Source organism: Oncorhynchus tshawytscha, linkage group LG26 (genome assembly GCF_018296145.1).
Source record: "Oncorhynchus tshawytscha isolate Ot180627B linkage group LG26, Otsh_v2.0, whole genome shotgun sequence".
Taxonomy (NCBI): domain Eukaryota; kingdom Metazoa; phylum Chordata; class Actinopteri; order Salmoniformes; family Salmonidae; genus Oncorhynchus; species Oncorhynchus tshawytscha.
The window spans coordinates 12577079-12589938 of record NC_056454.1 but is presented as its reverse complement, the minus strand read 5'-3'; the positions used below and the strand labels follow the sequence as shown (position 1 = coordinate 12589938).

Sequence of the window (12860 nt, the reverse complement as noted above, 5' to 3'; positions counted from 1 at the left end):
CAATATAGTGTAAAGTGTTACAGGCTACCACCCATAAAGGGTTAGATAAGGTATAGTGTAATGTGTTACAGTCTACCACCCATAAAGGGTTAGCTAAGGTATAGTGTAATGTGTTACAGTCTACCACCCATAAAGGGTTAGATAAGGTATAGTGTAATGTGTTACAGTCTACCACCCATAAAGGGTTAGCTAAGGTATAGTGTAATGTGTTACAGTCTACCACCCATAAAGGGTTAGCTAAGGTATAGTGTAATGTGTTAGTCTACCACCCGTAAAGGGGTAGCTAAGATATAGTGTAATGTGTTACAGTCTACCACCCATAAAGGGTTAGCTAAGGTATAGTGTAATGTGTTACAGTCTACCACCCATAAAGGGTTAGATAAGGTATAGTGTAATGTGTTACAGTCTACCACCCATAAAGGGTTAGCTAAGGTATAGTGTAATGTGTTACAGTCTACCACCCATAAAGGGTTAGCTAAGGTATAGTGTAATGTGTTAGTCTACCACCCGTAAAGGGGTAGCTAAGATATAGTGTAATGTGTTACAGTCTACCACCCATAAAGGGTTAGCTAAGGTATAGTGTAATGTGTTACAGCCTACCACCCGTAAAGGTACCACCCATAAAGGGTTAGCTAAGATATAGTGCGTGTCCTTTGGACTTGTTCATAAAATGAATAAATTCCCCTTGATATGGAGTTTCCTCCAGTTCTCTTGCGGATTTTTCTCCGGTTCTCTTACAGATTTTTCTCCGGTTCTCTTATGGAGTTTCCTTCGGTTCTCAGAATCTTGTTTTGCATTTCTATTGTCATTCCCCGCACCACACACACACACACACACACACACACACACACACACACACACACACACACACACACACACACACACACACACACACACACACACACACACACACACACACACACACACACACACACACACACACACACACACACACACACACACACACACACACACAGCATCCACCAGTCAAACACAAAATAAGAATACACTTTCATACACTTAAATAAAACTTTGCTCTACTGAATAACAGTAAGTACTCAGCTTTGCTCTACTGAATAACAGTAAGTACTCAGTACTGGTACCCCTTGTGTATATAGCCAAGTTATCATTACTCATTGTGTATTTATTATTACTTTTATTATTACGTGTTTTACTTTGCTATTATTTCTCCATGTTCATCCTCTCTGCATTGTTGGGAAGTAAGCATCTCACTGTTAGTCCACACGTGTTGTTTACAAAGCACGTGACAAATAAAATGTGATTTTGAGACTATCACATCACATTACGGAGGAGTACCTCCTTACTCTGCCGAGGCCGTTGCTTACAATCACTTCCTCTCAGCTGGCCCTGATATCCTGATGCCAAAGGCACATCTTATCTTTCACTTTCACCCAAACACCAGATGTGCTACAGAGGGACAAGCTACCGCTATTTAGGTCGGAGATGTTGTGATGTGCTGCATTATTCGTTTTTTTGGTCGTTGTTTTTTTTAAAAGCTACTTTTGCTGCCTGCTTGAGTGATTTGAAATGGCAGGGAGTTCTATGCCATCATGGCCCTATATATATGTTCTATAGCCACATTTTCCATAACCAGATCCAGCTTAGGTCTACAGCTTAAGGAATGATTTGTACGAAATACTATGTTCTTAGTCTTAGATATATTCAGGACTAGTTTATTGCTCTCCACCCATTCTGAAACGAACTGCAACTCGTTGGCATAGGGTGTGGCAGAGGGCGTAAAGCCGCAACACGTACGTTTGTCCGCTAACAGATTATGGTCAATCATTTCAAAAGGCTCTGCACCGAAATCTATCAGTACAGCTCCCACCATCTTCTTATTAAACAAGTATTTCAGCAGTCATTCGTGTCAGTGTAGTACATGTAGAACGCCCTTCTCTATAGGAATGCTAAAAGTCTGTTTGTTCATAGATTAATAACATTGTATCTGATCCAACACAATTCTTTCCAAAATGTTGCCAAGAGCTGGCAGTAGTCTTATTGGTCTGCTGATAGAACCAGAAAAGGGTGCTTTATAATTCTTGGGTAGCGGGATGACATTAGACCTGGAGGGAAGCGGAGGGAAACATTTTTCTCCAAGCTCATCTTGAAGATGTGGGAAATAGGAAAGGCAACATATTCCGCTACCATCCTCAGCAGCTTCCCATCTAAGTTGTCAATACTGGGCGGTTTCTCATTATTGAGGGCCAGACACAATGTTTTAACCTCTTCCAAGCTAACTTTATGAAATGCTAATTGCCATTGCTTTTCTTGGCATTTTATGCATGAATATGATGGCCAACAGTTTGTTGTTGGCATTTCATGCCTGAGTTTTCCAATGAAGTAAGTAGCTTTCGAAATAATTGGTCACATCAAAGAGTTGTGTGATGAACGAGTCATCTGATTCGATAAAAGACCGTGTTGAATGTGTCTTTCTGCCCATAATTTCATTTCAAGTTCTCCAAAGCTTTCCCCCCCCCCCATCATATTTTATATCATTTATCTTAGTTTCTTCTTCTTTATGTTGAGTTTAGCCACATCATTTCTCAATTTGCAGTAAGTCAGATGTGCAGACAGACTCATTACCCACTCCTTTTGCTTCCTTCTCATTCAACCATTCAGTTTTGCAGCTCCTCATCAATCCATGGAGCCTTAACAGTTCTAACAGTCAGTTTCTTAACAGGTGCATGTTTATCAATAGCTGGAAGGAGCAATTCCTTAAATGCTTGAAGTGCAGCGTCTGGATTCTCCTCATTACACACATCAGACCAATCCATCTTCTTTATATCTTCAGCATAGGAAACACGACCAAACTTTTCGAATGATCTCTTTCATATTATTTTAGGCCCTGCCTTTGGAACTTTGGCTTTTCTGGATAAAGCTATTATATTGCGGTTACTACATCCAACGGGCGTGGATACATCTTCAGAACAAAGTTCTGCAGAATGAGTACAAATATAATCAATACACATGGGTGATATAGTACCTGGACTGTTTGTGAACACCCTGGCAGCTTGATCAATAACCTGAACTAGAAGTTGGTTACAGTGAGCTTCTTCTTTTTAAGCGGACAACTCAATGGGAAGCAGTCTATATTCCTGTCACTCAGAAAAGAGACCTGTCTGTTAACATCACAAACACTATCAAGCGTTTCACACATATTATCCAAATACTGACTGTTCGCATTTGGCAGGCCGATAGCAGCACCCCAAAAGAATACGCTTTAGATGTGTCTGGGTGAACCTGCAACCACAACACTTCGACAACCTTTGGCGTGAGATCTCCTCTGAGGTTCACAGGAATGTGTCTCTAAAAACATACAGGGACACCATATGCATTCCTGTCTCTTCTATAGATGTTATATCCCTGTATTGCTACTGCTGTGTTGTCAAAGGAAAGATCAAAGTGAGTCTCAGTGATGGCTAATATATGAATGTTATCTGAGGTTAGCAAGTCATTGATTTCATGAACCTTATTTCTTAGGCTGCCTATATTAATATGTGCTCTTTTAAGCCATTTCCTGGGTAGCTTATCAGAGATAAGCATCATGTGGGAAACCACAAACAAAGCAAGCCTCAATCCGGGTGCGGGGCTTAGACTATGAACCCCTCTGCTTGGTTCTCTCACCCCTTTCAGGCTTTTGGGTGGGAGGGTGGACAACGAGCCTGTCGTAGCAGATGTAAGCAATGTCCCGACACTCTCTGTCAGCTTTAATGGCTGGGATCAGTTCTCTTCGCCTCTGGCGCACAGTTTCAGTGTTGTCGTCGTTGAGGAAGATGCCGGTTCCTCTCAAGTTCTTGGCACTGTCCATAACAGCCACCTTTGTACCTCAGGAACTTTATCGCTATCGACCTGGGTTTGTCACCTGGATAGGTTTTTCAATCCTGTGGGCGCACTCCACCTCAATCTTCTTATGATCTATCGGCAGCTCTTCAATCATTTTCCTCACTTTCACCTCAGACTCCGTCCAGGTCTCGTTTGGAGACTCTGGGATTCCATCTACAACGATGCTTTTTTGCCTTGATTGTCCTTCCAGTTAAGCCTGTATCCCTGTCATTACTAACACCGATTCACCGACAGTGTTGATGCCTTTTCTCGTGGACTGACAGTTAGTGGTCATGCTGCTGCAGTCCTTTTTCAACTCATCGAGCTGAAAACACACAAGGCTTTTTCACTCACACAGCAATTCCTCCAATCTGGTTCCACTTAACGACGAGGGTAAAACAGCACTCCCATGATTCCACACTATATAAGTCTCCTTCTTCAAAAGGGACTGTTTTTTTGAAAGAGGTAGGATTAAGCCAGGCAGATCCTGCAGGTTTTCTCACAGGGCTGCAGTCTTGCAGTAGGTGATCCAGCAACACTCCTCTTCTTATCCCTCTCTCCTGTCTGCTTCAGCATGTTTGGAGGCCAGCTCCACACAGTGCAGTGAGCCCGGCCAAGTGTCCGGCACAGGAATAGACACGCACAGCCCTTCCTATCTTGGTGAAACTGCACCGGCGCTAACACCAGCTAAGCTAACACATAAACACACCAACAGGACATCCTTCCTTCGAATCTTCCAGGCAATGGCAAAAATGTATTAGACGAGCGTCTTGACTGTGTCACTGTCCATACAACAATGTCTATTTTTCTGCCCCCCTCTCTCCCTCCTCGCGTTGTGATATTGTGACCTAGTTTCTCTCACAATATCACACACACACACACAGCCTGGCCCTTGACCGCCTTCCTGCTCCGAGCAGCACACATAGCCCACGTGACTGCGTGACAGCTTGACTGCTGCTCTCCTCTCCTCCGGTCACATTTCTATCCTAACATCCTGCAGGGACTGGGTCTCCATACGCTGCACACAAGGCACACGTACGACACTCACAGTACACACACACACAGTCCCTCCCACCAGAAACAGGACGTCAAATTGAAGCGGCCCTCCAAAAATCATTTTTTTCCGCATCAATGCCCCGCTCTGCTTGGCAGTTCATAGGCCAGTCCAGACTCGCTGCCTTCGGGCTGTGCATACGGTGCATTCGGAAAGTATTCAGACCTCTTCACTTTTTCCACATTTTGTTACGTTACAGCCTTATTCTAAAATTTATTAAAACGTTTTTTCCCCCCTCATCAATCTACACACAATACCCCATAATGACAAAGGAAAAATATTTGAAAATATTTTAAAATGTGTTAAAAACAAAAAAATGGAATATGACATTTACATAAATATTGGCAGCGATAACAGCCTCCAGTCTTCTCGGGTATGACACTACAAGCTTGGCACACCTGTATTTGGGGAGTTTCTCTCATTCTTCTCTGCGGAATCTCTCAAGCTCTGTCAGGTTGGATGGGGAGTGTTGCTGCACAGCTATTTTCAAGTCTCTCCAGAGATGTTTGGTCGGGTTCAAGTCTGAGAGACTGGTCCCGAAGCCACTCCTGCGTTGTCTTGGCTGTGTGCTTAGGGTTGTTGTACCACTGGAAGGGGAACCTTTGACCCCAGTCTAAGGTCCTGAGTGTTCTGGATCAGGTTTTCATTAAGGATCTCTCTGTCTTTCCCTCGATCCTGACTAGTCTCCCAGTCCCTGCCACTGAAATAATCCCCACAGCATGATGCTGCCACCACCATGCTTCACCGTAGGGATGGTGCCAGGCTTCCTCCAGACGAGAAGCTTGGCATTCAGGACAAACAGAACAGAGAATCTTGTTTCTCATGGTCTGAGAGTCTTTAGGTGCCCTTTGGAAAACTTCAAGCGGCTGTCATGTGCCTTTTACTGAGGAGTGCTTCTGTCTGGCCACTCTACCATAAAGACCTGATTGCCAGAGCGCTGCAGAGATGGTTGTCCTTCTGGAAGGTTCTCCCACCTCCACAGAGGAACTATAAAGCTCTGTCAAAGTGACCATAGGGTTGTTGGTCACTTCCCTGACCAAGGCCCTTCTCCCCCGATTGCTCAGTTTGTCCGGGCAGCCAGCTCTAGGAAGATCTTGGTGGTTCCAAACTTCTTCCATTTAAGAATGATGGAGGCCACTGCGTTCTTGGAGACCTTCAATGCTGCATAAATGTTTTGGTACCCTTCCCCAGATCTGTGCCTTAACACAATCCTGCAGACAATTGCTTCGACCCCATGGCTTGGTTTTTGCTCTGACATGCACTGTCAACTGTGGAACCTTATATAGACAGGTGTGTGTGCCTTTCCAAATCATGTCCAATCAATTGAATTCACCACAGCTGGACTCCAATCAAGTTGTAGAAACATCTCAAGGATGATCAATGGAAACAGAATGCACCTGAGCTCAATTTCGAATTTCATAGCAAAGGCTCTGAATACTTAAGTAAATAAGATATTTCTAGTTTTTGCAACAATTTCTAAAAAACTTTCACTTTGTCATGATGGGGTATTGCTGAGAATTATATATATTTTTTGAATCCATTTTAGAATAAGGCTGTAACGTAACAAAATGTGGAAACAGTCGAAGGGTCTGAATACTTTCAGAATGCACTGTAGGTTATGGGGGTGACTCAACTAGCACACCGCAGAAAAAAACGCCCACGGCAAATATCCGGAAATATCACTAAAACTCACATTTGTCTTTTCTTACCAGCACAGACTTTACCAACGGCTGTTTTATTGAGGATTTGTTTACTTACTATGACATGTGGTTGCCTCACCTTGCTATCTGAAAGGGATACCGCGAGTCTCTGTATGCAGTACCTGTAGACATGGTATCTATAGATTCATTTGACTCTGGGTATGTAGAATAACCTTGCAGTATCCGTTTAGGATGAGTGTGGTACCTTGGAGTTGCTCTGGAAAAGGGCATCTGCTAAATGACTAAAATGTATATGTAGAAACGTGTCCCTTAATCAACAAAGTTATACTTTATGTAACCACAGATCAATTCTCATAGTTACTTAAGTAAACAAATAATGGCTACAAGCCACCACTTTTAAAGTCTACTAAAAAAATCTTATAAGGGAGAGGAAAAAACACTCCATCTCTAAAATGCTACAAAATCAGCATTGATCAGCATTTGCATTCTAGCCGTACCTGAGTTTGGCAATGTTATTTTTCTGCGCCAGGAATCAATATAGCCATTTAGCATAAATAACCCTCGTTCTCACGAGAAATACACCAGAAATACTGCAGATAAAGAATGTAGCCGTGGAAAAAGGCCATTCAAATGTAATTTCACACCGTAACAAAGAGTGCTTGGGGATGAAATTCGTTTTTTTTCTCTTCTAATGAGGCCCAAACCTCCTTTTTTCTATTCCTCTCAATATAGCTGGGCGCAAGCACATTATGGGCCCTTATCGTTATCTGAGAGGCTTCTTCTGAGCATCAATACCATTTATTACTGGACTTATGGGTCAGGGAGGATCTCAGGTCTGCTGAATAGAGGATGCTGAATTAGGTGAGTGCTGGAGGACGAGGGACGATGAGGGGGGTGAGGAGAGAATGCTAACTTCCAAAGACAAACCCCTGGCAGTGGCTGCAATGCCTGAGTCCCAAATGGCACATGATTCTCCATGGGCCCTGATCAAAAGTAGTGCACTAAATAGGGTTCCATTTGGGGCACGGGCTGGGCATGTCCTACTTTTAGGCCCTGGTCAAACAAAAGTAGTGCACTTAATATGTAATTGGGTGCCGTTTAGGATGCAGCCTGTGTGTGGACATCCTACTGTCCCCTGGCCCCTCATCCCTCTTCTCATTATGAGTGTGACACACAGGTAATTGACTCTTTTGTGGCTTGAGTATCAGCCCATGCCTGTCTCCTCTCCTGTCCTAGCCCCATCTTTGACAGAGGAGGGAGGAAGGGAAGGATGGAGAGACAGGCTATCATGCAGACTGGCTGGGCTGGAGGGCTGGATGGCTGTCTGGCTTGGGAACAAAGTGTTCCCGAGTGAGATTGAGTGAGTGAGAGAGTGTGAAAGAGAGTGAGTGAGTGAGACAGAGAGAGACAGAGAGAGACAGAGAGACAGAGAGAGAGAGCATCTGGGCTAGAGTGGGGATCTAACATATATAAACCATGACAGAGTCATTTTAAATGAAGGTTACTGCTCTCTCCTCAACATCTGTTTCTCACTAATGCTGCCTGTCTGTCCTCACTGCTGATCAAATCTGCTTATTAATGCCTTGATACCATATTGTTTACATTAGTGTTCTCATCAGTGCACACAGAGACGACAATAGGGTTGCAAAATTCCAGGAACTCTCCCAAAACTCCCAGGTGTTTCCAGAAATTCCAGTTGAAAGATTCTCGGAATTAGGAAGGAATAAACAGGAAATCCGGGAATCCTCCAACCAGGATTACTGGAAAACCTGTGAATTTTGTGAAAGTTACAGGCATTTTACAGGCCTGGTCATGTGGTTACTGTACCTGAGGGCCCCCTGTAGATGGCGCTCTGCGAGGCATGGTTGAGGTCCACGGGGCCATGGTGGCTGGGGCTGCGGTACAGGGGCCCATGGAAGGTTCTGTCCTCGTAAATGGGTGTGATGTGTCGGTCAGGGGACATGGCTGACCTCAGGTCCTGGCCCAGCTGGCTGTGCTGACTGGCGTACGAGCTCCGCATGCCTAGAGGGATAGGGGAGGGAGGCGAGGGAGCGTAAGTCTGCATCCCAAATGACAACTTATTCCTGATATAGTGCACTAGTTTTTGGGCCTTGGTCAAAAGTAGGGCACTATAGAGGGGCGAGTGCCCAAGACAGTAGTACAGGTTCCGGGTTAGAGACTGCCACCGGCCTCGTGCATCTCCCAGTGTGTCACCCCTAATCACCATTAGCATCACACAGTGACAGCACTGGAGCCACTACACAGCAGCACACACCACAGATAGGGATCAACTGCAATGATTCAGGCACTCTGGAATTGCTAGCGAGAGCTCAGAGGAAAAACTCTGCGTTACCCGCATTGGAGTTTGACATTTAAGCCGCTAAAGACTTAATTGAAATTAATTCCTGGCTCATTTCCAATTCTGTGTAATGCTAAAGGCAGTAGCTTTTTCAGTTTTCATGCCACACCGCCCCAGCTCTCATCTCCACCCTCTCTCAATGATTCAGCTTATTAGTTAACACACTCTCTTCTCTCTAGCAACTTAGCTGGGAAAATGTACTCTTAGCCATACTTCTCATAGCACCTATCTGGCCTAGGAGGGGAAAAAGAGTGAAATAGAACCCAAAGCCTCAATCACTAGTTGAAACCGCTCAGCAGTGAACTCAGCATCATTTTTCAGTATGAGAGGCCACACCTGGGAAGAGTACCAAATGGCACCCTATTTCCTATGTAGTGCACTACTTTTGACCAGGAGCCATAAGGCTCTGGTCAAAAGTAGTGCACTACAAAGGGATTAGGGTTCCGTTTAGAATGCCGCCCCGGGCCTTGACAGGATAGAAGTTGCCTTCCCCATTCTCAGGCTTTGTAGTGAAAGAGAAGATATATAGGCTAGTAGAACAAGGCTGAGCCATAAAAATGTCAGGATGTGGCCAAGCGTGTTTCGGAAAATTGAGAGGGGGTTCTCTTCCCCATAAACTCATCTACCAGGGGGAAACCCCACTGAGGTCAGTCAAATTACAAATTCACACCAGATTAATTACTATGACGATAGTATTTGGGGGAGTCGCAACGCAGCATGGCTGACTAGCTGACTGACACGAGGGCCGGTCGGTCCAAATGTGGAACAATTTCAGCGTCCCAAATGGCACCCTATTCTCTGCTTTTGACTGGAAATCGATAAAAGTAGTAGACTATACAGGGAATAGGGTACCATTTGGGACGCATCTCAAGCCTACAGCAATTATGAAGCATATGCTGCTCTGCATCCACACATATAAATCCGAAGCTCCAGGGCCATGATGCTAACGCCACGATACTCTCCGATCCCCTCAGCTTCAGGCAAATGGATCCCAACACACATGGCTCATGTGGATGTGCATGTGACGTAACCTCGCACCAAGGGGTCTTAACTCCCCTCAACTCGACTCCCCCAGCCCCAGTGCGAGAGAGACCGCAGTGGCCGACTCACTGAACAGTCACTGCCCACGTCCCTCGCTTCAATAGAGCGGGCGCCGGTCCAACACTGCCCGGCGAGCTGAGGCTCCAAAGCTGCTCAACACTGACGCTGTCATGCGTTAACGAAATGAATTAGGGATTCTTATCGGATTTCAAGACAGCGAAAAGGAATAAATAAATATGAAATATATACGTCTTTCTCCAGGAGAGTTGAAGCCCAGTGAGGCAGCTAGAGATATACTCAGTAGCAGCACACTTTTCTCCTCCGCCTCAGAAACAGGACCAAATAAACATGACCTCTGGAGCATCCGCAGTGTGCCTTCAGCTGTGGAGAGAGAGACCCGGGGGGGTACCCTGATAACCTCCAGCTTCGCACACTAACTAATGAACAGCTAAACGACAAGCCAGTGGAGACTAACCCCTATTCAAACAGTTTACTGGGCGACACGGAAAGCATAGCTAATGCCATCCTCTAAAATGGTAAGAGGTAGTGACATCTATTGCATTGCTTCAGAGAGGACGGGATGGGAAAGGACTCAGGCTACACAACTCCACAAACTTTCTCAAAATTCCCAGGTTTTCCCTCCTGGTTCCGGGAAACTTCTAACTGGGATTTCCCGGAAAACCTGTGAATTTGGGTGAAATTACAGGACATTTCCAGCCCAAGGTGGGGTTTGTCATTGGCGAGGTTAATGTGTGCTGATGTGGCGACACGCCCAGCAGTGGCTCAGTCAATCAATCTGCAGCGCTTCAGACGCTTCGGTGTTCTTTCTGTCTGGAAGTAAATCGCTTCAGCTTCTCTTGTTTAAATGTTGCCAACGAGAGAGGGGGGAATATCAATGAGCCGGTGTAGGACACCACATCACAGCCTGCCACAGCCCAATAATCAGCTAAACCCATCAAACATAAGGAAGGCTTTCAGTAGAACTGTAGCTGGAGAGGAGAGAGGGAGGAGAGGAAGAAGTCTCCCAGAGACAAGAGCATCCATGCATATCCATCCCGCTCTGCTCTGCAGGCTCTCTCTCTCCCTCTCTTCATCTCTCTCTCTCTTTCTCGCTCTCGTAACAGCACCATTATCAACCTTAGCACGCTAATTCCTGTGCCTTTATTCTGCTTCCCTGGTGAAATGTAGCATTCAGGTTCGGAAGCAGCCTCAAATTGTCTCTGAAAATAATATATGACTGTCTGTGATGAACATTCATGGCGTGTTATACTTGTTTAATGCTGCCTTAAACTCCTCCTGTGGCCCTAACAGATTGCACTTGGCAGAGGCCAGACGTACTGTAGGGAGGTGGTGGTTTGGCACACCGACTCCGCAGAAACAAACATTTAAATGGATGCAGCTGACTTACATTCCTGTTCCAAAATAATTCTCAAAACCTTTTCCCAACAAGGGAGTAAGAAAAGCAAAATCCATGAAAACAATCTGTTCCGCTCCCAAGAAGAAGATTACACAAGTATGAAAAGCTGGAAGCTTTAACTCTACACCAGTGTGTCCGTAAACCAAAGTGTTTACGTTGGGCGTGGGCTGAGCACCCCACCTGCGTAGAGGCTGTTGATCGCCATTTCCCTTTGCTCTCCTCCAGTGCTCTGAAATGGACATCGGGCATAATGGCCAAGAGACGATTTGTCTTCATCTTCCAATTTTCATCAGGAGAGAGGAGAAATTACTTCCTGCCAACGCTGCAGCAGGTGGGGGAAGAGAGGGGAGACCAGGGAGGGGGCGGATCGTGGTCTGGCTCTGGCCAGAGAGGGAGAGAGGGCTGCAGCCTGCAGACTCCAGGTCGGACTCAGGTTTCAACTGACCGGTGGCATTTGTCGACTGAATGCAAATGAGCGAGGGCGTGTGAACATCCACATCCCTTTCACTGCTACTGCAGACATAATCCAGAGGTCACACAGGCAGTTCTGTCCCAGATGACCATAGGAGAGCAACTGTGCCATGCACATATTTAATTTTGGATTAGAGATGCTTAATGTGAGCCTGGAAGGAGAGTTTACAGTCTTACCAGACACCTAGGTATTTGTAGTTGTCCACATAAGTCAGAACCGTCCAGAGTAGGGCAGGTGCGGGCAGCAATCGGTTGAAGAGCATGCATTTAGTTTTACATGCATTGTATGGCACGTATGGAGGTTTGTTAACACAGTGTCCAAAGAAGGGCCAGATGTATACAGAATGGAGTCGTTTGCGTAGAGGTGGATCAGAGAGTCACCAGCAGCAAGAGCGACATCCTTGATATATACAGAGAAAAGTCTGGCCCGAGAATTGAACCCTGTGGCACCCCCATAGAGACTGCCAGAGGTCTGGACAACAGGCCCTCCGATTTGACACACTGAACTCTATCAGAGAAGTAGTTGGTGAACCAAGAGAGGCAGTCATTTGAGAAACCAAGGCTATTGAGTCTGCTGATAAGAATGCGGTGATTGACAGAGTCGAAAGCCTTGGCCAGGTCGATGAAGACAGCTGCACAGTACTGTCTTTTATCAATGGTGGTTATGATATCATTTAGGACCTTGAGCGTGGCTGAGGTGCACCCATGACCAGCTCGGAAACCAGATTTCATAGTGGAGAAGGTACGGTGGGATTCGAAGTGGTCGGTGATCTGTTTGTTAACTTGGATTTCGAAGATTTTAGAAAGGCAAGGCAGGATGGATATAGGTTTATAACAGTTTGGGTCTAGAATGTCTCCCCCTTCGAAGAGGGGGATGACCGCGGCAGCTTTCCAATCTTTGGGGATCTCAGACGATAAGAAAGAGAGGTTGAACAAGCTAGTAATAAGGTTTGCAACAATTTTGGCGGATCATTTTCGATAGAGAGAGTCCAGATTGTCTAGCCCACCTGATTT

The 12860-nt window shown here is 45.4% G+C and overlaps 1 protein-coding gene across 5 annotated transcripts in view; it reads right to left on the bottom strand.

The window, feature by feature from the left end:
* Positions 1-12860, bottom strand: part of LOC112225179 (plakophilin-4) — a 113670-nt gene that overhangs the window by 33878 nt on the left and 66932 nt on the right. For all 5 annotated transcript variants that reach the window (XM_024388867.2, XM_024388868.2, XM_024388869.2 and 2 more), the window contains one exon: positions 8386-8580. In XM_024388867.2, coding sequence (XP_024244635.1) covers positions 8386-8580 — 195 coding nt within the window. The remainder of the gene's footprint in view (positions 1-8385; positions 8581-12860) is intronic.